The 26,775-nt window shown below is 34.2% G+C and overlaps 1 protein-coding gene across 1 annotated transcript in view; it reads left to right on the top strand.

The window, feature by feature from the left end:
- LOC145685930 (uncharacterized) overlaps positions 1 to 26,775 on the top strand; it is a 113,140-nt gene that overhangs the window by 20,767 nt on the left and 65,598 nt on the right. The window contains exons 2-3 of the mRNA XM_081758706.1: positions 6,134 to 6,293; positions 23,942 to 24,085. Coding sequence (XP_081614832.1) covers positions 6,134 to 6,293; positions 23,942 to 24,085 — 304 coding nt within the window. The remainder of the gene's footprint in view (positions 1 to 6,133; positions 6,294 to 23,941; positions 24,086 to 26,775) is intronic.

The raw sequence follows: 26,775 nt of genomic DNA, 5'->3' as shown, positions 1-26,775 counted from the left end.
AGGTAGAGAATTCCAGCTAAGCAACTGCACATCGGCATACTGATGCCCCATCGTGGAACCAGATAGAAATAAAGCTCACAAGGTGCTACAGAACTACACCTTAGGCGTCATCCAGATTTACTCAGACAACTATACACGATTACTTGCTCCTCTCTAATATTAGCCCTAGGAACACCAAGGCATTTTTGGGTTACGTGGAATACCAACAAGGGGGCTCTGAGACCCACAAAATAAAGGTCATTATTTCTCACGGAAAGTAATTGATCTTGTTGATATGAACTTGGGATGTCTAAGACATCATATATTTTTATTCTCTATTATTAGTAGGTTTCTAAGTGCAGTGTTGCCAACTATATGTGTGTAATTGTTTAAGTTACCATTTTTTACTTATGTCAGTAACTATGACCTATTTGATTTATTTATTTGTGCAGAAAGAGTATCCAACAGATCAATAGCAACTTAATATAGTGTGGCATGTGTACAAAGGCGGCTTCTAAAAGCATTTTGGTTGTTGTGCAGTAAAGTAGGGTAGAATGGGGTATACTTCAGTATTCCAATGAATTCAGGATTAATTTTTATAATTCCATCTCTGTTATCCTAGGAATGGCGTAATTCTTTCAAATTTTGTTTCCGCGAAAAGATGGACAGCATGAGGGACGTTCATTGGGCACTATAGGGGAGTCACCAGAGAAGCAGTGTTGCCAACACAACTTACAATTTTTCTAGTAGCACAATGTAAGGTTTTTGCACCCATGGAATGAACATGTAAAAAGTAAGCAAACAAGCTACGACTTGTCTGTCAGTTTTATAAACTAATACCACTACAACATGATGAATATTACAAGGGATTAATTGAAAGAAACGTGTCACTGCTTCCATTTGTTACATTTGCAATATCAAATAAAATGTTCAAAATCTGACAGAGTTATTTTCATCTTGCTATATTCGAGGTCACTCCCTTCTATGTCAGATTCATTTAAAAGTTCTTTCTCAATTGAACTTTGGCGAAGATCACAATTTGCCATTGTTCCAATGCTGCTACAGATTCCTACATACAGCCAGAGATGTATGCTTGTAGATTCTATGATTAAAAATACTTGATAACACCACTATTGAAATTTGATTCTCTCTCTCTCTCCACACACACACACACACACACACACACACACACATATATATATATATATATATATATATATATATATATATATATATATATATATATATATATATATATATATATATGTGTGTGTGTGTGTGTGTGTGTGATTATAATATAATAATATAAAGTAACATATTTTGGTGTTAGCAGGTAGCAGGTTTGAAGGAATAATCTAATAGAAAATAAAATAATTAGGTGTCAAAAAATAATCAGAAAAATGTATACACTAAATTTTTTGTAATGTGCAGTTGGCAATACTGCATCAGAATAATAGCTCAGAGTGCCCCAGTATGTTGTAATTTCAAAATTGTTTCAAAGGAAAATTAAATAAATAGCCAAAACACTGGAATATGACAGTTAGCGTATGCAGTAAATAGTCCCTTAGTATTACCAAGTGGAAGGGCACTGAGGCCCACAGCACTTTATTTATAAATAGAAAAAATAAAACACTAAAAACTAAGCAAGTACGTTTAATGATGAAGAGGTCAAGCTTGACAATATCAATTTTTTCAGACCTTTAATGCAATTAGAAATGTTACAAAATGTAACAAAAATAATTTGTGGGCCTCCGAGATCCATTCCTTGGTGTTCCTAGAGTTAACCGAATTACTGCCGGAATATTTTATATGGGACACCCTATATATATGATTGTTAAAACCTGATTCGTGTTATAGCAACACATATGAAGTGTGAGGTGATAATACTGAAAATGTGTGTTCAGCTCCTCTTGCAAGTAGTGTGTTACGTGATCATCTGGAGTAGTTCATGCGGGGTAGAACGGCAGCATGTGTTGAAGCCAGCAGAAGAAAGTAATACAAAATTGGATACTTCTCTGAATTTCAAAGAGGTCAAATTGTTGTTAGTTGGAGCAAGTGTTTTTAGGGTGGCTATTATGTTAGAAAGATCACAAGGAATAATGTGCAAGATCATGAACAACTACAGAGATCATGACAAAATAATGATAGCGAAGAGCAGTGGAGGATCTAGCCCGGAGAATGGGCTCCCCAGTACTTTCAGTGTCAAAAATAATTTAAACTATTATTTATATATTTTAAAAGTTTATTGTAAACTCGTGGCCGCCCCCCTGGGTTCTGGCTGATCCCCAGTTTTTAGCTTCTAGATCCGCCTCTGGTAAAAGGACGAACTTGTTTCAGTGACACGTTCGCCAATAAAGCTTTAGGACGGCAAAAAATATGTCCAGAATATACAAAGATATTAGGTGCTAGTAGATATTTTAGGGCTTCAACTATATCCTGTGATCTAGATGTTGTTTTCAGCCTATGACGCAATTTTCCAAGATGACAAAACGCAAATTCATTATTTTGCTATTTCGGTATAGTTTTAATTGAACATGTCCTCTTACCTCCCACGGCCCGCCCAATCGCCGAGCTTAAAATTATTGATTATTAAACATCTTTTGAGCTCAGAATGCGGAGAAGATATTTTCCTCTATTTTGGCTGAGGGAACTAACTAGGGAAATACTCGAAGTGTTACGCGGAGATCTACATGTGTTATATATCGTTGGAAAGGTCACACCGAGTACACCTCACATGTGAAATATGTCACGTGAATGGAGCTCGTAGGGGGCGCGGCGACCATTTGAAGATCAGAACAAGACACACTCCGAAACACCAGAAAACGTGGTCAAAATAGGAAGCCATGATGTAATTGTTTTGAGACGTGATATGACCTATATAGGATTATAGCTTTATATGAATCTGACATCAAATGTTTACAAATCAAAATGGCGGGTCCAACATGGCGGACACAAATTACAAAAAACAGAGATACTCGACGTCGCTATGTATGAATCAGATACCAACAGTATACAATTCAAAATGGCGGATCCAAGATGGTGGACAAAATGCAAAACACTGCTATGGAACTGAAAGCAGGTAGGTAGAGTTTTTCGTGGTCGCTGAATGTTAAAAGTCTAAAATGCAATATTACGGATCCAATGTGGTGAAAGAACGGACATGTGCGCTTCTTATACATGTAGTAGAAAAATACCTACAGTACATAACGGGCAATGTTTTACAATAAACAGGGAGCGTGTTTTGCTATACAATCATGCTAAAATTGAGACAAGAATTGCAAGGTAGGTTTTGTAGCGCATATTAAAGTTTTATGATATGAACAGATTGCATCATAGACAATAATTATTTTACTACCAACTCCCTCCCCCGCCCACGAAGAGATACGCGGGAATCGGCATGTGCTATATATCGTTGAGAAGCTCGCACCGAGTACACTTTACATCTGTAACATCTCGCTTGAATGGCGCCTGTAGGGTATTTTGCGATTATTTGCAGATACAATCTGAACATCCAAACAATGTAGTGAAAAGTGTGCGTTGGAGTTGAAAACATCGTTATCGTTCTATAACTATCTTTCCAGTTTCACATTATGACGTGTACACCTGTGAATCATAGGTATGGCAAATGTCCACTCTCATGAGTACGAATGGTTACCAACACCGAGACTAGTCTCGGTCTTGTCTCTAATTTGAGACCGAGACGTGCTTTTCCAAATCGAGACGGAGCCCTGGTTCGTCTCGATACACATACGTCCATTCTGTACTTTTGCACTTTTTGTCCGCCATATTAGATCCATCATATTGTATTATGCATTTTTAACATTTGATTCAAACTTCGCGACCATGAAAACCTCTACCTATCCGATTTCAGTTCCATAGGAGTGTTTTGCATTTTGTCCGTCATCTTGGATCTGCCATTTTGAATTTACACTGTCGGTATCCGATTTGTACATAACAACGTCGAATATCTCTATATGCCCAATTTTAGATCCATAGCTTGTTTTTTCTTGTAATTTGTGTCCGCCATGTTGGATCCGCCATTTTGATTTGTAAATATTTGATGTAAGACTCGTATTCACGTACCCTATAACATATACATACCAAGAATCAAAATAATTACATCATAGCTTCCTATTTTGTCCATGTTGTTGGTGTTTCGGAGCGTGCCTTGTTCTGATCTTCAAATGGTTGTCACACCCCCTAAAGGCCCCATTTAAGCGAGATATTTCACATGTGAGGTGTACTCGGTGTAACCTTTCCAATGACATATAACACATGCAGATCCCCGGTTAACACTGTGCAGCATTCTATGAGCATGAGGACTGTTACATTCCTGGTCACAAAGGTGTGCACTGTCTTCTGGAGTCAAAGTATTAAAAAATCTAGATCCTTACGACTACTTGCGTAGAAACTCATTTTCCCTGCGTTTTTGTTTCAAACAGGCAGGTCATTATACGATAATTACTGTATGTAGGCCTATACCATCATTTCATTATCTGTATGGTGTACGATGAAATCATAGTTACCATATAGCAAAATGGGATATTTTGAAGTCGCAAATTTCGAACATGATGTATATTTCAAATCTAAAATGATTAAGAAAATAAAGAGATGAAAGTAGGAACATTATCGCAACCCCAAATGGATTACGATGACTAACCATTTGTTTCACATGTTTTGTTAATTTTAGAGTCCCGACTACATGCTTTTGGAACCAATACCAGCAAGTAATTTATTAGAAACCCGCCAAAATCAGCAAATTACAATCGAAAATATTTGAGAACTTTTTTTTTTTTTTTTATGCTGGTAACATGAAATTAATCCTATTTATCTTTCGCATAGGAGATAAAGAGGAAAATCAGTCTTTGTTTCCAAATGGGTTCAAGATCTCAAGAAACAAAATAAAATCACATTTATTTACAATGTCAGTATTACAATCTTCGTAAAATTGATTACCATATATGTTACTATACAATAGAATAGAAAGCACGGTAAACTAAAATTTGAAGCAACGTTTTCTGCGCATGCGACGAGTTTCTTTATTTTTTGGTCGGACTCTCAAAACAATAATTCTTTCAGCAAAGCAGCTAAAATTTGTCCAATCCGTGATCTACTAGGAACTATAAGCTGAGTTTTCAGATTTGTCTGTGTTTGGAGTAAAACATTTGAAAATATCTTTCACATTCACTGACACTTAGTTCAATAACTAGGTTAGAAGAGTTCAAATCGCTTGGTCTTTCTCTGGCTACACCAGTACTGCAAGATTTAACACTAGGAGTAACCATTATTTACTGACCTATGACTTTGTTTTCGGTACCTAACAATCATTTATTAAATGAATATAGTTGTTCTCGTCATAACAGCCAGGTGAATTCCCGTCATCCAACGTTTCAAGAACTGACAACATTGTTCTCATCTTGAGATTAAATTATGAGAGACCAGAAACAGAAGTTTTTATCATGTAGGTGCTGGAAGGAAGGGGGTGGAGTTTGATTCGTTAGTGGCGACCTTCAGTCAGCGTCAGTCTGTAGCTTCAATTGTGGTTGGCTGGTTGACTAGGTTGGTTAGCAAGCTCTGTTTGCTTGTTTTGTATACGTTTTCTATTTATTATTTCAAACCATTTAGTAGTAATTTTTAAAATGTCCTACTAGCAGCCTATCACGAATATTGAATAGCGCAACATGCATCGCATATAAAAAATCTTACTAACTTTAGTCTATGCGAAATATTGACATGTCTTTTTCGAAACGCATTTCCTTGGTGACCAGTCCTTCCAAACATTCTGATTTGGACGCACTTTATCGTTACAGAATTTTTGTGAATTCTTTATTTCTTTTGGTGAATCCCTTGCACAATAATCCTAAAGTTCTGAATGAGGTATTTTTGAAAACAACATGTATGATTTGTATAAATTTCAAATCTGCTTTTCCTACAGATTTTCAAAGTTTAGTTTTACATGGTTTCTAGTGCTCATAACTCTAAAAGAACGCCGATTGCGACTTTTGTGCACATTTTTTTCCGTATATTTCTTCCAGATTCAGCAATCAAAAGCTTATTAAGGATATCAAATCACTCTGTATATCCGAAGAAAAGTAATTAAATGCATAAACAAACTATTCATTTCACTCTATTATATGATTTTATTTTCTTTCAGCAAAGAATTACTTAGAAAAGCACCAGTATTGACATCACTGCTTCCCGAAGAGGAAAGCGCTGGACAGAAAATATGTCGTTTGCTAATGCTTAATGCATGGCGGAAACGAAGAGAAGAGAATTTAGCCCTGAGAAAAAATAATTCTGCTCTAGATTCTCAGGTAAGCAAAATTAAGAACATTTAATTTCATATTTTGAAGAACTTTCCAAATTTTCCGAGAGTGTTGCTGCCGTTCGTGAACCATATTCAACGTTCTTTTCATTTGGTAGTTAATATTCGTGGCCGATCTTATTTTCTTTTCTTTTTCTTTTTTTTTAAGTTCGACAGGTAACTATTTTATTGTTTTGAAATATTTGTAAATTTTTGAGTTTTTTCTTATTAATTTCATGAAAGGCAATAAATTCTTGACCAATTTTGTTCGAATTATTTGTTTATTTATATTTTTATTTACAGATGTTCTTTTACATCCATATTCCCTAGGATGTACTAATATTGTATTTGTATTTGAAGAGTAATTTCGCTAAAATATAGATGTTTCATGATCTCGCTCGATCGTGAACTTTATGATGAACAAACATCATGTGCGTGGGTTTTCTCAAGGTTCTCTCGTTTCCTCTCATTTTCTTCATTTCACCATTTCATTTGTTATCATCATCAGCCTCTCTTAGTCTCGGAGAACAGTCGTGGTACGCTACACTTAACAAAAATTGTTTAAGATTTAATCCCAAAAATAAATGTATAACAGTGCAAAATTATCATTAATATATTTCTTCAAAAGCTTTTTCAATATTTGGAGTGAAAAAGAAGAGTGAAGTCAGGACAGACTTTTCTTGCAATAACAACCTCACTTTCTTTGTGAGACTTGCAAACTTCCTATGCATTGGTATCGGAAGCCTTATAAGATTGCTATGTCCGTCTGTCTACATGTGCCAGAGCAAAAACGGAAAATGGATATCGAGGAGAGTTTTCTTTTTTAAATAATGATTCAGCTCCCGTAGAACAGATTTTTTCTCTGAACTTATTCCTTTACTTCTTGTCTCCGTATTGAATTTACATAGTTTGGAAATTTTTCATACTATCACAATGTGAAATAAAACTCACTTGTTTGGTTCATAATAAAACACTTACATGTAAACGATGTTTATTCTTGTTCAACATTAACAATATGTGTCATTGAGAGGAAATTTCTTTTACAGTACAGATTCTTTATAAAAGTCAGATCTATGGAAAGTGATTCTGCAAATTTATCACTGAGTATTGAAGAAATTTTCACACTATATGGATATTTTTTTTTTAGTTCAAGGGACGAAAAGAAAGCTGCTAAATGGATTATTGGATAAAAAGATCCAATATATTTCAATCAAAAATTTTCTTGTACACCTTATATCTGAAGAACTACATGTAGTGTAGTCAAACCTAAACTATCACTTGACTCAGTATGATGTGCTTATTCCATAGAAAATAAGAAAACTCGATTTAGGCTCCGTTCAAAAATTTTGTGGGTCCTGATTCGAAAGCTATGGTCAAGATCGCAATCTTTTGATGTATTTGAAAATTCTTGGCCAAGATCGCAATCTTTCGATCCATTTTTTATCATTCCTAAAATTTTTATTTAAATATGTTTCTATAAATCTTTAAAGCGAAACTTGAAACATAAGAGATGGTTTTTTTAATTTATTCAATTATAAATTTTACTTACTTCGTTTCAAAAGAGTATGAGAATGGTATTTTAATGTCAACTGGGTTTTCATTACATTCATGAAATGGACAACGATGAAGATCTGAAAATGAATTTATATGTATTAATAACTGTGACACTTGACCATACCCAACGCTGAATGACTGAGGGAGGCACATGGTATGACAAGACCGCCACCTCTAAATTTTAGCAATCGGTACGTTAGTACACCTCCTCAAATCTTGAAGAGGTGTGTTATCCCTCCTTTAAATTTTGGATACTGCAAAAAATAAAAATTTAGTAGTATAAGACCATAGTATGTACACTCATGTTCAAAATTATTGTCGCATGCCTATAAATATGTTGTTGTAGGAATATAATGTTATAACGAATTCACCCGGTATTTCTTACAATGTTAGTATGTGTATAATAGGCAAAGACATGTATGTGGCAAATTTCATGTCAAAAGACCAGTAAATAAGAACAATAAAACGAAAGTAAAACTTTCTTGTCCATTTAGCGACATTTTGTTTTACTCATTCTAATTTCATTTTATAATACTTTTCCTATGAAATTTACTACAAATATACACTTCCCGATTATACACATAGTATCAGTATTAAAAGTACCCTGCACAATCATTATCAAATTATATTCTTACAAGAAGGGAGTTATAGATATGCGACAATCATTTTGGACATGAGTATCTCTGTAAGTTTGCTTGATTCATCTCGTTCCGTCTTATGAGCTAAAATTTTAAATTTGGGCGGTATTTGACATACTTCATCCTCTTTTATATGGGTGTATCACCTTGTATGTTTATATAGATGAATAGAGGACTTCATTCTCATTTATATAACATGTGTACATAGATGCTGTCATTTTAAATTTCGGGATGAGGCTGTGTTGGCTGAATTCTTTAATTTTGGAAATAATTAAAACTAAAAGCTTTGATAAAAAAAAGTATAGGACCGTGGTATGTACCTCTGTAAGTTTGGTCCGTCATCTTGACACCTTTTATAGCTATAAAATAGCCAAAAAATTAATAAATTTTCGTAGGATTTTGATTTACTTTCTGTGACGATGTCAATATCATCTTAAAACAATTTAACAATTTAACAGGTACCCACATGCTCAAAAAAATGCGCGTATACTATAACTAACTATTTTTCGCATTTATTCCATTTTCCTGACGTTTGTGGGTAAAATTCAGTTATTAGTATGCGAAAATAATAGAAAGCAATCCATCTAAAGAGATATTTCCAAAAATATAATAAAATAATAAAAATATAAGCAAAAGATAAAATTATGATCGGTTTTGTGCATATTGGCAATCATGCTTTCGAAGGATTTCTGCAGTAGCACAGCACAAGTGCAGAGGGAATTTCACAACCTCCACTTGGATCAATGAGCTGGAAAATAGAGCAAAATATTGCATTTATTGGTTTAAACTTAGTGCCTCGATTGTCTGCCAAATATAAATTAGCTTCTGTGACCAAAATGTCGTACGAAAATATAGAAACAAACAGGAAAACTCTTGTCTTAAAGTTAGAAGTGATACGCACCATGGCTATGAGCATTTATTTGTTAAGAAAAAGAAAGCTAACAAAACGTAGTCTCCGTGTCTAGGTGGATAGAGTGACGGACTAGTAGTTCTTATACTGTTTTCACACCAGATCGAATCTCATTCCATCAAATCTTTTTTTTACAAAACATTATAGGAAGCGTATTTTCATGTTAATTAGAACCGAAACAATATAATAATGAAATAACTTATTGATAGTATCCTTTAATCGACGTATTTATTCAGGATTAGAATACTATTGGTAATAGCGATTGTTTTCAATTTTTGGTCTTGTATGCTTACTCCTCCCCACCCCGTTCTAGCACAGCAGACCAACTTCGACTTACTTGGGGCTTCTGTGAGTCAGGAACAGAAAAAAGAACATACGCGACCTTCAGTCTTTCCAATGTTAGCACCAAACATGATGTTACAGTTAATGAAGTAGAATAGCTTGTCATGAAAAAAAAAGGAAAAAGAAAGGAACAAGCTTATGTCAAATTATCGTTCTTACTGTGTGTGTGTGTGCTTGTGTTTTTTCTTTTTAGAGTATTGACTTCCTCTCTTTTTTCATATCCACAAGTACAAGAAATGCAATCATAAGTCTGTAAGGAATAAAGAATGCTTTCTTTGAACAAAACTAAATTATACAGATCTATGTATGCGGAACACGAATGCTTCCAAAGGATAGCATGGAGATAAACGATAATTATACCATTCTTCAACATTATACAGTAGCGTGAAAAACTAATATTAAAATGATATAACAAACGCATAAGGGTTTCTTTTAGCATGACAAGACATTACACGTAACTCATTAAATTTTTGGGATTACAAATTATCATCTTATGTGTCGGTGTAGGCCTATTCGTTTTCCCATTCGAGCGACGAAAGAAGAAATTGTAATGATAGTAATAAAACTCGAATTCGAGATATCAATGAATTCAAATTTCACGCCCCCACATATCGAAAAAGTGGTTTTTCGATGTCTGTCCATGTGTTCGTCTGTCGATTCGTCACAGTTTTACATGCACTGAAATAGAAGCCACACTATTCAACGTCTTTGGACCAAATTCTAGACGTGAAGTTTTTATAACGTTTTATCGTTTCGAATTCTATATCCTCCTACGCCTAAAAATAAGGGTAGTTTACTAAAGGATGAAAATTTAAAATAATTAAATTTTCTCAAAAACAGCAGTAAAGATTTTGTTTATTTTTTACAACTATATATTTTATTAACAACCCTCCACCGTAGTATGAATCACTGCTCTGAAAAAATATATAAGGTGTAATTTACTGTATGGGATGCGTTTTTGAACTATTTTCTCAATCACATTTCATAAATAAATGTATTATTAATAACCTAACAATATGACAACTCGTTCGTCGTGTAAACATTCAGAAGGGGTAGTTTACTTTTAGAGTGAGTTTTCCCCTATGCTTTTCCCATTAACGCCTGAGGAAATATTGTTCATATTTCGTAAAGAAATGTTTCATTAATAACCTAACATACAGCATAACTCGTTTTTCCCGATAACATCCAGAAGGAATGTATTTCTCATGGGGTGATTTTTTCGACAATCCTCTCGGTAATAGTGAGACGAATTTGTTCTAATTTCAGTAATAAATATTTCAGTAGTAACCTTACAATATGATATAACGCATTTGTCCTGTAAAGAAAAGTCCAAAAGAGGTAGTTTACTTTGACGGTGATTTTTTTCGATGATTTGCTTGAAAATGACTCGAGTTTCTTGGTTCAGATTTCATAAATAATTCTCAATATGGCATAAATCGTTTAATTCTCAAAGTTACACACATAGAGTAGTTTACCCGATGACCGTTTTCCCGATGATCTTCGCAAAAACAACTCAGGAGATCTTTAGAGTAGTTTACCTGATGACCGTTTTCCCGATGATCTTCGCAAAAACAACTCAGGAGATATTTGTTGTTCATATTTCATAAATAAATGTTACATAAATAACTGTACGATATGGTATCATTCCATCATCCTGAAATTCTAGAAGTGGCGCATTACTTTTGGGAGTAAGTTTTACCCTGCCATTTTCTCAAGAACGACTCAGGCAATTTTGTTCGTATTTCCTAAATAGCATAACTTGTTTGTCCTGAAAAGATCCACAAGGGATAGCTTATCCTTGGGGATGACTTTTTTGATGATTTTCTCAGAAAGTACTCAGACGCTTTTGCTAATAATAATATAATAATAATAATCTTAAATAAATTTAAAACTCTCTGGGCTTAGTGCATTGTCACAATTCAACGAATTAAGAAGAATTTGTTTACTTCTCATGTAAGTGTAGAAGGACTTAATCCCTGTTGCTTTCAATATATGAAGAAAGTGTCCAACTGTCAAATGATATGCCACATAAAATGCCCTACGGAACATCATGTAGTTTAGAGTCATTATTTCTAGGTTGTATAAAGAACACTTTTGTTTTAGCAAGAAAGGAAGAAACTAGAAAATGCTCAGTTTTAACCTAGTAGAGAGTTTGCAGATTTAATTGAAAATGCACAGAATTGTCGGATATTAAATGTAGTTCTGATTAATGGAATAAGACACTGTAGGTCCAGGTAGTTTGATGTTTGAAATATACTGGGAGTGACAGAGCCATTACCTGATGGAAATATCGAAAGAGATACGTTAATGGTGTTAGTTGCAAACTGTTGTAGAAATGAAAAAATTAAGGAAACCTCTAAAACTCTGAAATCATATATCCAAATTGATTGATTATTAAGTAAAACTCCAAAATCTCACTAAAACAAACAAATGTATTAATAACCTGTGTTAGAGTTTCAGGCATATTATTCTCATATCAAAACTACAATAGAAGTAAATCATGAATATAGGTGAATTTACAGTTCTGGAATACAAACATTGATTTTACTAGATGTAAATTTTGGGGAAACCCTTTTGTAAGGCTTTAGATTCATTTTTATTCATTGGTTTTTCCCCTCGCACGTGAGTCAGATTGTAATCGGTCAAGGGTGTTTTGGAAAAATGGGGAACATCTCCGACATCGACTTCTGAATATCCGTTTAGGATCAAGCCGAAAACGGAGGCTGCCCCACGGGAAGGTAGGAAAAGTGAGGCAATTTCTCCAAACACTACGCTGATTCAAGACTTAGACTCTGCAGTTAAAGTGACAAGTTTATTATTTGTAATTTATTTTTTGGGTTCAAAATATTTTGAGATATACCATCGTTTTGTAAAATATATTTACGATTGTATACTATTAATTTCGAAAACTGTACTCATAATGTAATATTCCATCATGGATTTGAAGAAATCAAAGCTCGAACAAACATATCTCTTCATATTTGATAAATAAATCTCATTTTCATTATTGACCCCTAATTTATTTTAGTCCTAGACAATCCGAATCGACGGGGTGGTACTAAATGGAAACATTTATTTAGATGGTTAAGTAATCCGAAATGCCTGCTGCTATTTTCTGCAGGGAACGTTTACTAGGATCTTCGTTGAGAAATTTTATACCCCTTCACCAAGCGATGTTGATCTTCAAGATTTTAAAATATCGTTGAACATTACACCTACATACCGTTATCAATTTAATGGAAACATGCCAGATGTCTGGTTACCAACGGATGGTTGCGATCAGTTGGTCGCGGTGTGCTAGATCACACTCTGTACTACAAGAGAAGCAGTAAAACCGCAGTGTTCAGTGATCTAAGCAGACGGTGATCGTAGGCGACCTCTGTGATTTAGAAAGGTATTGTTGCGGTCGGTTATGTAGTCCGATTGAGACAAAGGTTTCAAGTATGTTGGGTGTATAGCGAAGGACAGTGTCAAAGGGCTACAAACACAACAAAACCACATCGGCTAAGAGGAACGGAGTACGAAGAAAGCTCTCAGTGACAGGTCCCTCAGAACATTAAAGCAAATCATCTCTCTGAATTATGGTGCGGCTGGAGTATAAGAGACGGAAGAACTCAAGCAGCACCTCTCCAAACCAGTCTTTACAATCACAGTCCACTGTGAGTTACATGGATATTGAAATACGGAGTCGGGTTGCAGGGGCGAAACCGTCGATAAAGAACATAGTAGCTTATCAAAACGTTAATGGCGCCACGAACATGCAATATGGACTGCTGATGACTGAAAACGTGTGATATGTTGTAATGAGTCATCATTCACCTTATTTCAAATGGCGGGCAGCGTTTATGTGTGGCGGATGCGCAAAGAAACGTATGATTCGTAGTGTCTCTGCCCAAATGTGAAACAACACTGTGATATTGTAGGGTTACAATATGGAGGTTATCAGAGGATTCTGTGTTCATACTTATCGGTGACGTCACTGCTCGTGATTATGTCACCATTATATCCTATAGCCTGCGTATCCTATCCTATAGTGTATCCTATAGTCTAAATATTGTTGCAATAACGCCATATTTTAAGATGATAATAGGTATATTAAGAGGATAATGGCCTGAAACAAGGAGATGCGTTGTCGCCATTATTATTTAAGTTTGTTCTGGAATACGCTATAAGGAAAATCAAAGATAGCAACCAGGGCCTAGAGTTGAACGGTATTCACCAGGTTATGGCATATGCTGATGATGTAAATTTAATAGGGGATGATAGGAGAACAATAGAAAGAAATGTAGAGATCTTATTAAACGCTTGCAGGGACATGGGTTTAGAGGTTAATGCAGAGAAAACTAAATACATGGAAGTGCGTCGGGACCGGAATACAGCAAATTATGGATGCGTTAAAATATTGGATAATACTTTTGATAAAGTGGATAGTTTCAAATATCTAGGATCAATATTAACAGAGGAAAATCATATTCACGAAGAAATTAAATGTCGACTAAAAGCAGGGAATTCGTGTTACTATTCGGTTCAAAATCCCGAATTCTGTCGAGGAATTTGAAGCTTAAAATATACAAAACGATAATTATGCCTGTTGTTCTGTATGGCTGCGAAGCATGGTCACTTACTCTGAGGGAAGGACATAGACTGAAAGTATTTGAGAACAAGATCCTGAGACGAATATTCGGACCCAAGAGGAACTGGAATGGGGAATGGCGAAAACTTCACAACGAGGAACTACATAATTTATATGGTCTACCCAACATTGTTAGGGTCATCAAGTCTAGGAGGCTTCGGTGGGCGGGTCATGTAGCTAGAATGGAAGAAAGTAGAAACGCTCTCAAAGTCTTGACTGGAAGACCAATCGGAAAACGACCATTAGGAAGACCTAGGCGCAGATGGGAGGACAATATTAAGATGGATCTCGCAGAGATTGGAATACAAAGTAGAAACTGGATGCAGTTAGCTAAGGATAGAAGTCAGTGGAGAGCTTTTGTGAACGCGGCATTGAACCTCCGGGTTCCATAGGCCATAGAGTTGTTAGTTTAATAGGTCTATTCACACAGATCAAGCTGTTGATGCGTGGTTTGAAGAACATCAGGATGAAGTTGGACACCTGCCTATCAATGGATCTCAACATAATTGAATATTTGTATTCCGTTTAGGATACACGAATCCTGTGCAGATTTCCGCCTACATCCTCTCTCAAGGAGCGTATTGATGCACTGTAAGCGAGGTGGTGTGATATTTTACTTGTTACCATTTACGATCTTCAAGACTTCATTTTACATCGCATTAGATCTGTTCTAAGGGCAAAGGTGGTTCAACGCTTGTTAATCCAATACGTTGAACTTTTTTCAAGGTGTTTCTATTGAATTGATATTGATTTATGCAAGGTCACCTTCATAGGTTAAAATAGTTGGAAGGGATTTAAGAGTCCGGGCCCTCAAAACCCACCTTTTGACTACGTCCCTGGCGTTTTGCCCCATCAACCATTCATTTACATATACAAAACCTGGTTTTTAAGCTACGAGGAAGAAAAGCACCTCGGCTAAAGGGTTGTGTTCTAATGTTCTAATGTTCACTTCAATACATACATACATATTGTCATTGCAACTTTAAAATATATGCTATGTGTAAAATTTCAAATTTTTAAATGGGATAGAAACAACGGCTACATTGTTTGTTAGGAGGCACGAAGAAACTCGGATATGTGCAACTGCTGGATGCGCAATAGGCTTATTGTTACCTTCTAACATACAACTGCTGGATGCGCAATAGGCTTATTGTTACCTTCTAACATAAAGTCGGCAATGCGTCATTGCGAACAGTAGAAAATGATAGGAGCAGTTTGCAGAATTATATAGCGGGGTTTGTTTTATGACGTAACAACCCTTTAAATAAATGATATCACATAACGGTTGTAGTCATATGCTCAATACCAAACTGCACCTACATCTGTGAAGATCATACTTTGAGCAAAAACAGCACATAGAACTTTCTGAAGGCTCAGCAATGACATGCACTTCAATGTAACTCCTCAAACGATGGTGTATAATGTCTATGACTTGAAGTATAAAACTCTTCCCCGATCTTTCCCATCGATGACTGCCTTTTCTGGTAACTTCTTGGCAGGGCTACTTTAGCCGGAGACTGCTGACTAAATCTGGTACTGTAGGTTTTATTTTTTACCTTTAAAAGTGACTCATATAAGATGAACATTTCAGTCGCTCCAACCTCTTAAATAACATATCCTTGATACCTTCGTAATACTGTATGCTTTGTTTGAGTGATTGATCTATTTGCTTTGGTTTATTTAACACCCCTTTCATGCACCTATTTGTTATCTATATCTTACAGTGGGAATCGGATTTCGGACCTTGCATTTAAGCCACTTTGCCACAAGAGGCACATGGGAATTTTTCTTTCGATTTTCTTAGAAATATTGCGAATGGTATGATCTTTAAAACTTTGTTTAAAAAGAATACACATCGACATAGAAGATGATAATCTGAAACCTAGAATATATATTGAATTGTTTTTAATTTATTCTCACGCTACCAAAACAGTATTTATGCTTTTTTATTCCAGCCTTTTAATATAAGCATTTCATAATACTGTCTGTTTTAGGATGATACAATTCTAGTTCATGTATATGCTATCTTTGGAAATAGAATAGAGTTTGGCTTATCGGACTTAAACAGACAGGCAGAACGCAAGATAATATGGTTGTGTTAAGAAGAGACCTATTAAAAGCCAAACTATAATATAATTTTACACATTAGGCAGCTAGTAATCATATTTTGTAACAAATAATTGTTGCACTGAATCAGGGACATATCCAGTGTGAGGTCCTGGGGGCTGTCCCCCTCCGAAACTCAAGCACATTTTAATAAACCTGCTTTTACCCTTGTGAGGTTCTTTTATATCAGATTACTTTGAGTCAGTGTCCGAACTTTGGGCAATGTGTTTTCTTGTTATAATTCTAGGAACATACCGTAATCTTATTGATCCCAGTTGGAATTAAAAGCACTTTTAAATAGGATTAATATTTCGTTTCCGATCTCTTTATAACGTTAATGTATTAGTACGATACATTCATTACATTTTCGCTATTTTTGTTATGTGATATACGTAGCAGTTTTCCTTAGTTACATGTCTATCGAAAATATTTTCTTTATTTTGTTTGTGCTACAATGCAGTTTGTTCAAAGAACCGGTTCATAAACAAAAAGTAAGAAAAACTTTAAGAGAACTTCTTACTTCTTCTCTGCAGAGTACAGAACGTCTGCATTATTATTATTATTATTATTATTATTATTATTATTATTATTATTATTATTATTATTATTATTGATATTTTATTGATATTTTAAAACATTAGAATTGAGTGCTTACGAGGATTCGTGTTGGGCCCCCTTCGAAAAGGAAATTTGGATGCGTGCCTGCACTCAATAATAGATATGAGTCATGGTGTAGACTGGCGTGCTAGGCGATAGAGTCCAGAGCATCAAGAAATAGTCTAAGATCACAACTTGCAGTTCTTGCCGATTGATGCTATTTTTTGCCTGCAATGATATGTCGGGTAATACGGTGTGTAGAATAAACGAAGATCTCATAAGCGAGACCATGGTGTATTGGTGATTCATGTACCTAAACCTGTAAAATATTTGTGTAAAAAATCATCTTTCACTCCTGAGCTAAATTTGTGGGTATGATCGCACATCTTGAGTTATAAAGTATAGTCTCATAAAGAAAAAATATTTTTAAGATGCTAAAAAAATAAAGGAAAACCAACTTCCAATAATCCTCTATAGCTCTCTTTATTAATAACGCTAAACTTGTCCATTTCATCACTATCAGTCACGTTTGGTACTAAGATGTCTGTGTCTGTATATATCTTTCACACTTTGTTGGAGACAAAATTGCTCTCTTTCCAAAACAGGATGAGAGAAGAAGCTATACAACAGCATAAACTGAAAACAATCGCTATTACCAATAGTACTCTAAACCTGAATAAATACGTCAATTAAAAGATACTATCAATAAATTATTTCCTTATTATATTGTTTCGGTTCTTATTAACACGAAAATTATACACTTCCTATAATGTTTTGAAAGAAAAAAAGATGTGATGGGATGGGATTCGATCTGGTGTCAAAACAGTATAAGAACTACTAGTTCGTCACTCTACACGCCTAACCACGGAAACTACGTTTTGTTGACTTTCTTAAATAAATGCTCATAGTCATGGTGCGTATCACTTCTAACTTTAAGACGTATGTTTGTTTCTATATTTTCGTACATCTTGGTTATAGAAGCTAATTTATATTTGGCATACAATCGAGACACTAGGTTTAAACCAATAAATGCAATATTTTACTCCACTTTCAAGTTCCTTGATCCAACTCCACCAATTCAAAATTGTGAAATTGCCTCAGCAATCGTGCTCTGCTACTGCAAACGTCCCTCGAAAGCATGATTGCCAGTATACACAAAATTGAGCATAATTTTGTTTTTTGCTTATATTTTTATTATTTTATTATATTTTTTTAGAAATATCTCTTTAGATGGATTGCTTTCTCTTATCTCCACTTACTAATAACTGAATTTTACCCATAAACGTAAGAAAAATGGAATAAATGCGAAACATCGTGAGTTACAGTATACGCGCATTTTTTGAGCATAGGGATACGTATAGAACCCCTAGATTGATGCTAAATACTACTGTACTAATGAACTGTAATACTGTACTGTACTGTAATAATGTGCCATACTGTATGGTTAGTGTACATGTTAACATAACATATAATCCCTGGATTTGAATGCAGTGGAAGGTCATCGTACTTGATTCTCAGTGGAAATTTAAAGAAGTTCAGATTCGACTTTCCGTGGGAGCTTGAATTCACGTTGTTATAGGTTCATGTCACATATAGCCTCTGTGTTAAAAAAGAAACATAAATCTGTAAATTAATCATTTACAAGTATCATGTTTAGATGAGTTTAGTTGGATCCTTCATGTTTGGGTTTACTTCAATATTACAAACTCCATAAGAGAATTCTCATGGCTGCCCTTACAATACATCCAGTGTAATTATACCTAATATTAGATAATTAAAATTAAATAAAAATTGTGTATTATAGTAGTGTGTAGTTACACAAGATATATATTTCATATTTCAGAAACTATGTTCTTTAACGCAACGCACTATGTGGAAGCAAGTATAACTTGTCTGTTAACTACATACTTTCAAAGCAACGGAATGTTAAGTGCTAATTTTTACTTGTGATAAGGCAAAAACTTTTTCACGATTTTTCCGGAAATTGTTCCGTTCTTAATGAAAGATATTTGAATAAGAACTAATATCGTTTTATTGCCATGCAATTTAAATTTGCACTTCTATTATACTCGTCCAACTCTGAAGTTCAATTCTTAATTCAAGGTTTACTCTAATAAAGTGTATGATTTACGTTCTTTTAAAGTGTAGCGAAAAATAATGTGTTTTGTTTATTGAATCCATTTACAGAAAGTTCATTTCTCTACAAACAGGAGGGCTCTTTTTTGTGGAAAAGAAGAGGTAATTCGAGTCCAAATTTCTTATGAGATAATCTATAATACTATATTAGTTTATATATTGTTTTAGAATGTGAAAGAGGGATGTAAAACTTCTTACTAAGTATGGTTAGTTTTAAAAAAGATACGTAAAAAATTTATTTTTCTTAAAATTTTCGGAAGGGTTAATTATTTGATGATTCCCCACCTCATCATGTTATTCATATCCAAGAATTAAAAACTTGCCATAACTGAAAATTGTCACTATTTTTCGGTATAAAATGTTTCTGGAAAAATATTGTTATAGCAATGTTTCATTTCACACAACTCAAAAAATTCTAAATTGTTTTCACTAACGACACGACGTTAGTACAAAAATTGAAAGAAAATATCAAGAGAAAGATTTTACTGCCGGAAAATTTCATTATTAAATTTAATATTTCATAATAATCCTTGCTCTTATATCAACTAGATCTTGTGGTCAAGTTAAATGATTAAGATCATTCGAGGATAATATCACAAGTTCTAAAAATGGGTAAAGAAAGATACTTCTTGATTTTAGATTTGTACTAGTATACAGATGTTGTACGTATTTATAAGAACAAGTGAAATATGCATAATCGAAAGATATCGTCCTTTATTAGATTTTTATCTATCCAAGACTGACCTTTAATTGCTATTCAAATGGTATTTATCATCTTTTGGTATGTCCAACGATTTAGAAATTCAATTGTACATAGCTTGGAAACCCAAAACCTGCACAATGTAATATGTCATACGCAAATAAAAGGTCAAAGTCTGTCACCATGCAAGTTTGATCTCAATCGAATGAGTTCGGCGTATGAGTTTTTGGTTTAGAATACATGAGGAACAAATTTATTGCCCTTAATTTGGGAACCAAAGACCATCACAATATTAGACCCCTATCCACGCATTGTAGCAGGTCAAGGTTTAAAACTATGTCATTAGTCTTATATTGTATAGTAGTAACCAATTGAGATAGTTACTATGTTTCAAAATACATTGATCTCTATATTACAAAAGAAACAAAATGGGAGGGAATAAATCTCAAACAACTTGAAATACCGGTTCAAGCACATTTTCTGGGGGAATGAATAATGGCTTCAAAAACTTTTGTTATTAGTTTAACCATCCTAAAAGAAAGTTGACGTTGACCAAGATTTCAAAACAAGTTAAGATCACAATGTTCACCTTGGAGAAAAATGGCTGCATTTGAAGACAAATTACTATTAAAAACCATAATGAAGTTTAGGAAGTAAGACGCAAAATAAACTTGAAAAATATCTATTTCACATTGTTTCTGAAATAATTAGCGATTAGTTGTTTAATCATTACCACTTGTTTAAAACGATTATCAATTGACGATTAACTGCTGGAAAATTAAATTTATTAAATTAAAAATTAAAATCATTAATTTTAGACGGATTAATGCCAATCCTGAAATTTATGTAAAACTTAAATAAATTAGATGCCATATAACGATCTTCAAATTGTTTATCTTTTATTCTGTTTAATCCTGTCGAGTATTAACCATTAGAGTCGTGGTCATAGAGATATTTCAAATTTATCACTAAAATTGTTCTTATATTGTAATTGATTAAAAAAATACGGCATGAGTTGTAAATAAAATAGACCGGCTATAAGGTCGAATAGTTTGTTCTAAGTGGTACTCTTAACATTAAAAGACGTAATAAATAACATTTGCCGATGGAGTCAGATATACATAAATTGTTCTAAATAACTTAAAGATTGTATCAAACTATAAAGTATCTAAAAGTAAGATTGTTTAAATAGTTAAAAATTGAAAACAAAATGGTTTTATAAACTAGCGTAGTCATTTGGCAGGCATTTTGGATGCAAATCTTCCTTGTATATCTCCCGTACATATTCGAACTATCTTCCTTTTCTCATCATCTTGAGACTGATCATCTTGCGTTACATACATGTATATAACAATTCGGAATTCTTACTAAATTTCAATTGTATACAATAATGTAAATTCTTAAAATTATGTCTTGATATTACATTCAATCAAGAGGGATATTTGCAAAATATATTAGCTTTCAATATAATACAAATTTCATATATTCACACAAGCATCAAATGCACCATCTGCACATAAATAATTCTTGTGTAATTAAACAAAAGTAATAAAACTAGAAAGAAAATTTAACATTCGCAGACATTTGCATATAGAAGTACTACTTAATAAATCATGGAGTTGACAAATTTTGATTGCTTACAGCATAAACTAAGTTGATGGAGCATTAACTGTAACGGAGTAGATCGTTACAAAATGATGGTCATTTTCAATTAACGTCAAGTTAGTATTGTCGCTTAGAACTAATTTTTGTTTATAGTTCATCCTTACTGATAAGAAAAACGAACAAGATCAACAGTGCAATCCTGCATATATGAAGCACAATCGATCAAGTCTAATTTGCCATTTTGAAATAATTTATTTAGTGGTGGAAATTTTCACGTCATTGGCAAATCAGCGTCGTCATTTCATTTGGCTTATTTCTTATTATTTATACCGATTCATTGCACTAACAAAAATATCGACGACATAACGCAGCGCAATCGTAGCAGAAATGATTGAGCTTTTTGAAAACTACAATAATTATTTAATTGGATGTTTTGTCTTAACTAGCGTAAAGGACTTTAACATATAAACAAATTATAAATAGGAACCCTTAAGCTAGGGACTTATTTCTAGGTTAAGAGGATGTAGTAAAAAGATCGGACACAAGTGCAATAGCGAATGCGCACACTCATATATTTATCTAGAAGTGTGTGAAAACAATATTTACGAAACGTTATTAATTTTATGTTGTGGAATAAATTGTTGAAAATGTTACTATGCAACATTATTTCCTCGGAAATTGAAAGAAAATGTGAGTTTTTAAATTGTTGCGACTGTTTCCCTCATTGCCAGTATGTGAAAACTGTGGGAACAAATCTGTGTGTTATACCTTTGTATTTTCAATCATGTACATGAAAACCGTGGGAACTAATCTGCGTGTTATAATTTTGTTTTTTCAATCATGTATATGAAAACTGCGGGAACAAATCTGCATTTTCAACAATGTAAGGAGATAGTCAATTGTATCAAATATATGCTATTGTAATGGTTGTGCAGTAAAACATATAATTTATTTGATAATGTACGTATCTTTAATTAATAGAGTGTTACATATCATGAAGCCCTTTAAAATATTTTAAACGTGATGATTGGTTCAAAGGTAACCACTTTTGTACACAAGTGGGAAAACTTTTAAGAATATTATGTGTACCTACATACGTATTTTTCGCCTCGAAATTCATACTACAAATAGAATGACATTCGTACCACAGAATGTGTTTCTAATAGTTTAAACGCCGTAGGATAACGCGACTAGGGTAATTGTGTGTAGTTCATACTTTTTGTTTACATTGGTGGTATAATGAGGCTGTGGGAGGTCAGGTGTCGTGCCGCAAAACTGCGGCTTGCGTAGATCGTGACGTATCAGTGGTCCATCGATTGTGTACACAATGGGAGAAAGTTTCCACACAAGACTAACGGTACAATAACGAAATATCGTGGATCACCTGACAGAAAAGTTGTTTGGGCCGCCCCCGTAACAGCGACCACCAGTGTGAAACGACTCATCGTGCTCATCATGCGTGAAGATTAAACGATTGTTTGAAGGAAATCTATGTTCGCATGATTACCACTTACTTGTAGTGATCGACGAGAATGTCCTCGCTGGTATCAACAAACACTAGCGCGATGGCGAGAGGAATGGAGGACAGTGGTATTAATCGATATGTCATTTCAGTATTGGACTCATTGACGCTCATGTGTTAATCGGTAAACATTCGGGTGAGGGTAAATACGTATGCGATCTCACTCGTAAGACCTACATCTGATATTCTGACAAGCTAAATTACAGTTCATTTTCCTCCTCTGATTTTTATTATTTTTAATTCAACAGAGTGCGACTAATATGACGTACATTTATGTCGTCAATTTTTTTCTTCTACCTTGTCTGCGTACTATCATCGTATGGCTTCCAATAGCTGACGAATGTTCCGATAGTACGACAAAATTAACTTTCTTTTCATTTAAGATACTTAACATTCGTTTATTCGGTTTAGAACGCTGTCAACAATAGTGTAACAAACAAAATATGGTGAAGATCTATTGTACCAATTCATACATAAATTCATTTACTTTTTTTCAGTAAATAGATTCTTTGTTCTTTTTAAGTAAATCTACCTTTTTTAGCAAGTCTTCCTTAATCAATAAATTTACACCACTTGAACAATCATTTTTAAGTTGTGAGTCTGTATTCCTCTGTGCAGATTCACTTTAGGAGAGCTTCAGTGCACGTACACGATGAAAACTATTGTACAAAAGACAGTAACCAGCCTCGTATGTTCGCTTTCCTCTTTCTCAATTATACTATTTTCTTCAATGTCTAATTCTTGCGTGGAGCACTATACTGAAATTTCATCAGTATACTCTTGGTGATAATGACACTAAAATTATGTTTTCTTTGAGACCAGTTACAAAATAAACTATAACAATATTTTGGCAACTTTCTCTCTTCGTCTTCAATGATTAGATGTATGTTTTTTTAATAATTATATTATTCACAGGTGGAACAGTTACATCTACAAATAACCGTACTGCGGCGGTTGCTAGACACAGAGAGGGTCCGTGCTTCAGGTGCCATGACAAACTATCGCAAACTGCAAGCTTACGTTGATGAAGTGATACAAGAAAGAAATTCTGTGACAATGGTAAGTGTTAACAAAAATCAGTTTATTTTAGCAGTATAACTCTCACCAATTTTATTTAATAGAAAAAGAAAGAATCGGAACTATACTTGCAATACGTTTAATCTCTACTTCGTTAATAACGTGGAGACTAGAACTTTATGGCCCATTAGTATGTCATAATTTAAACATTTTAGATGTATTTGAAAGTTGCAGAAACAAACAAACAAAACTAAATAAACATTTGTTTAAAATAGCAGAAGTAATTCTTCTATTTCTTCGCAATTATCAAGTTGTATGTTTGTGCACATTCCGTTGCATGGACTCTAATAAAATTAATCCTGGAATGTTTTGACTTACTGGTATTCAGAACTGTAAGTAAAGGCATCCAAGATAAAAGGGGAACAATATCTTATCTGGACTCCAAAATGAGACAAGAGTCAAGAAAAGTACATTTGCAAATTCGATACGACATGTTAAATTTCTCAAATCTCGTTAGTTCAATCAAGTTTTAAATCCGAAACCTATTTTACTCAGGTAGTGTTGCACGATTCATAGTGTCAAAAATATAAATTTAAAAAAGTAATTCTATGAACATAATGAAGAGCATTTATCAATGTTTAAAAGTACATAAGTCTTTACACCAGGAATGCAAATAAGCAACAAAATTTTACTAGCCCAAGAAAAAAAAAAGCTACTAGCCCAAATCCTATAAAATAAATCATTTACTTACCTTCGAATATTGTAATAGTGATATTAAGAACTCACCCACACCGATGAACCACTCGCCCCAGGCGAGTGGTTATTTACATCCCTGCTTTACACAATACATTTTGACAATAAATATGTTTTAAATATTGCTATACCACATCATTCTACGCGGACCTCTCTCGATGCTTCTATAACTTCTAGATGAAATTAAGAAAAAAGTCAGGGTATAAGTTTTGTACATTAATTTATAAATCGAGATGAGAAAAGCTTTCCGAGTATCGAGACGAGTTGAATATTCTCAATAAAGTTTACGAGATGAGATGAGAAATCCTTATTTCTAATCTTGTACGCACTGTGAGTTTTTATTCTTTCGTGTGAAACGTTCCTAGCAAGTTTCAGATGATCTTAACTAGCCTTTGGCTAGCTAGCGACTCTGCACCTAGATCCGCACATTTGCTCGGCCTACGGCCTAGCATTTCTCATATCTCTAACATATTCTTAATCTTAAGGAATTTCAACACATGTCATCTTATTATAGTAATTGTAACTCTCTTTTTCTTTCCTTCTAAGATAAACATAAATAATAAATGAATAATAAAAAAAAACATTGAATTACGTATTTAATAAAACATGTACCTACTCTTAAGGGATTTCGAGATATGACCATGTTATTTTAACAGTTACAATTCCCATCCTGTTTCCTTCCTGTCCTTTTCATAACTTCTGAGGGAAACATTAAAAAACGCTGAAATACGTCTTTTATTATTTTAAATTAAAAGTCTAAACAGCAGTTTTCAACCTCTAGCCTGAAGGCATTTCGAGACATAGTCATCTTATTTTAAACAATTACAACATCCTACTCTTTTTCTTCCCACATCGTCTTGAATTATTTTAAATGAAAAAATGTAAATACAAATTTCACGTCTCTAATCTAACTGATTTCGAGATATGGTCTTCGAATTATAACAATTCTAACTCCACGCTTGTTCCTTCCCTTGTAGGGCAAATATTAAAAAAAAAAAAAAAAAAAAAAAAAACGCTGAAAATCATGTTTAATTATTTTTAATGAGAAGTCCATATACAAAATTTCATGTCCCTAACATTCACAGATTCTGAGATATGGGCATTTTTATATAAATATTTGTGCCCCTCTTCCCTCCCCTTCAACGTCGAATTTCCAAAAGTCCTTCTTTAGTGACATTTACATCACAAACACTATGCCCTGTCCAAATTTCAAGTTTGTAGCTTTATCAGTCTGACCAGGGGACTGATCAATCAGTCAGTCAGTCAATACTTCTTTTATGTAGGGAGATAATAATAAGACCCCGATTCAATTTTCTCAGTTAAGGGTTCCTTCCAGAAATATTTGTCCGAGCGGGAAAAATCAAAATGTGAGGGGGATGTATTAGGACACTATTTGCTAAAAGGACGTCCCCTGCACATGAATAACATGTAATAGAAATTTAATTTCTTGTCGTTTCGGGAAGGGGAGGGTATGAGCGAAAGGGCTTCGCGTCTCTGGGAAGTATAGTGTACGCGAAAGAAACACTGTCCCAGATTCCCTAGCTTAGCCGGGATAGTCCCCAGATTTACCCAATCTGTATCCCCAGGAATTGTTCCAAACTCCAAATGTCCCAGTTTCCCTCCAAAATAAATAAATATCATTCGTGCGATATTTAAAAAATTCCGCTTTATTAGTCACCGATACTCAGCTGATAGGAAGGCCGCGGTGGCTCATTGGTTGAGCGTTCACCTCTGGTTTATGGGGTTCTTGGTTCGATCCCAGCTTGCGTCAAGTAAACTTTGTGGTGGACAAACACCGTGTGCGTGGGTTTTCTCAGAGTTCTCCCGTTTCTTCCCATTTTCTTCATTCCAGCATTTTATTCACTTCTCATCATTACAGTCTCCCTTAGCCTAGCCGGCATAACCGTGGAAGTAAACCTTACAGATTTAATTTCATTTTCGGTTGATGGGAATAACTGCCACTCACTGTGTTTAATGCT

This window comes from Thermobia domestica, chromosome 5 (assembly GCF_964235325.1).
Source record: "Thermobia domestica chromosome 5, izTheDome1.hap1.1, whole genome shotgun sequence".
Classification (NCBI taxonomy): Eukaryota; Metazoa; Arthropoda; class Insecta; order Zygentoma; family Lepismatidae; genus Thermobia; species Thermobia domestica.
Note: the sequence above shows the minus strand (reverse complement) of the source record. Positions and strands in the feature narration are given on the sequence as shown.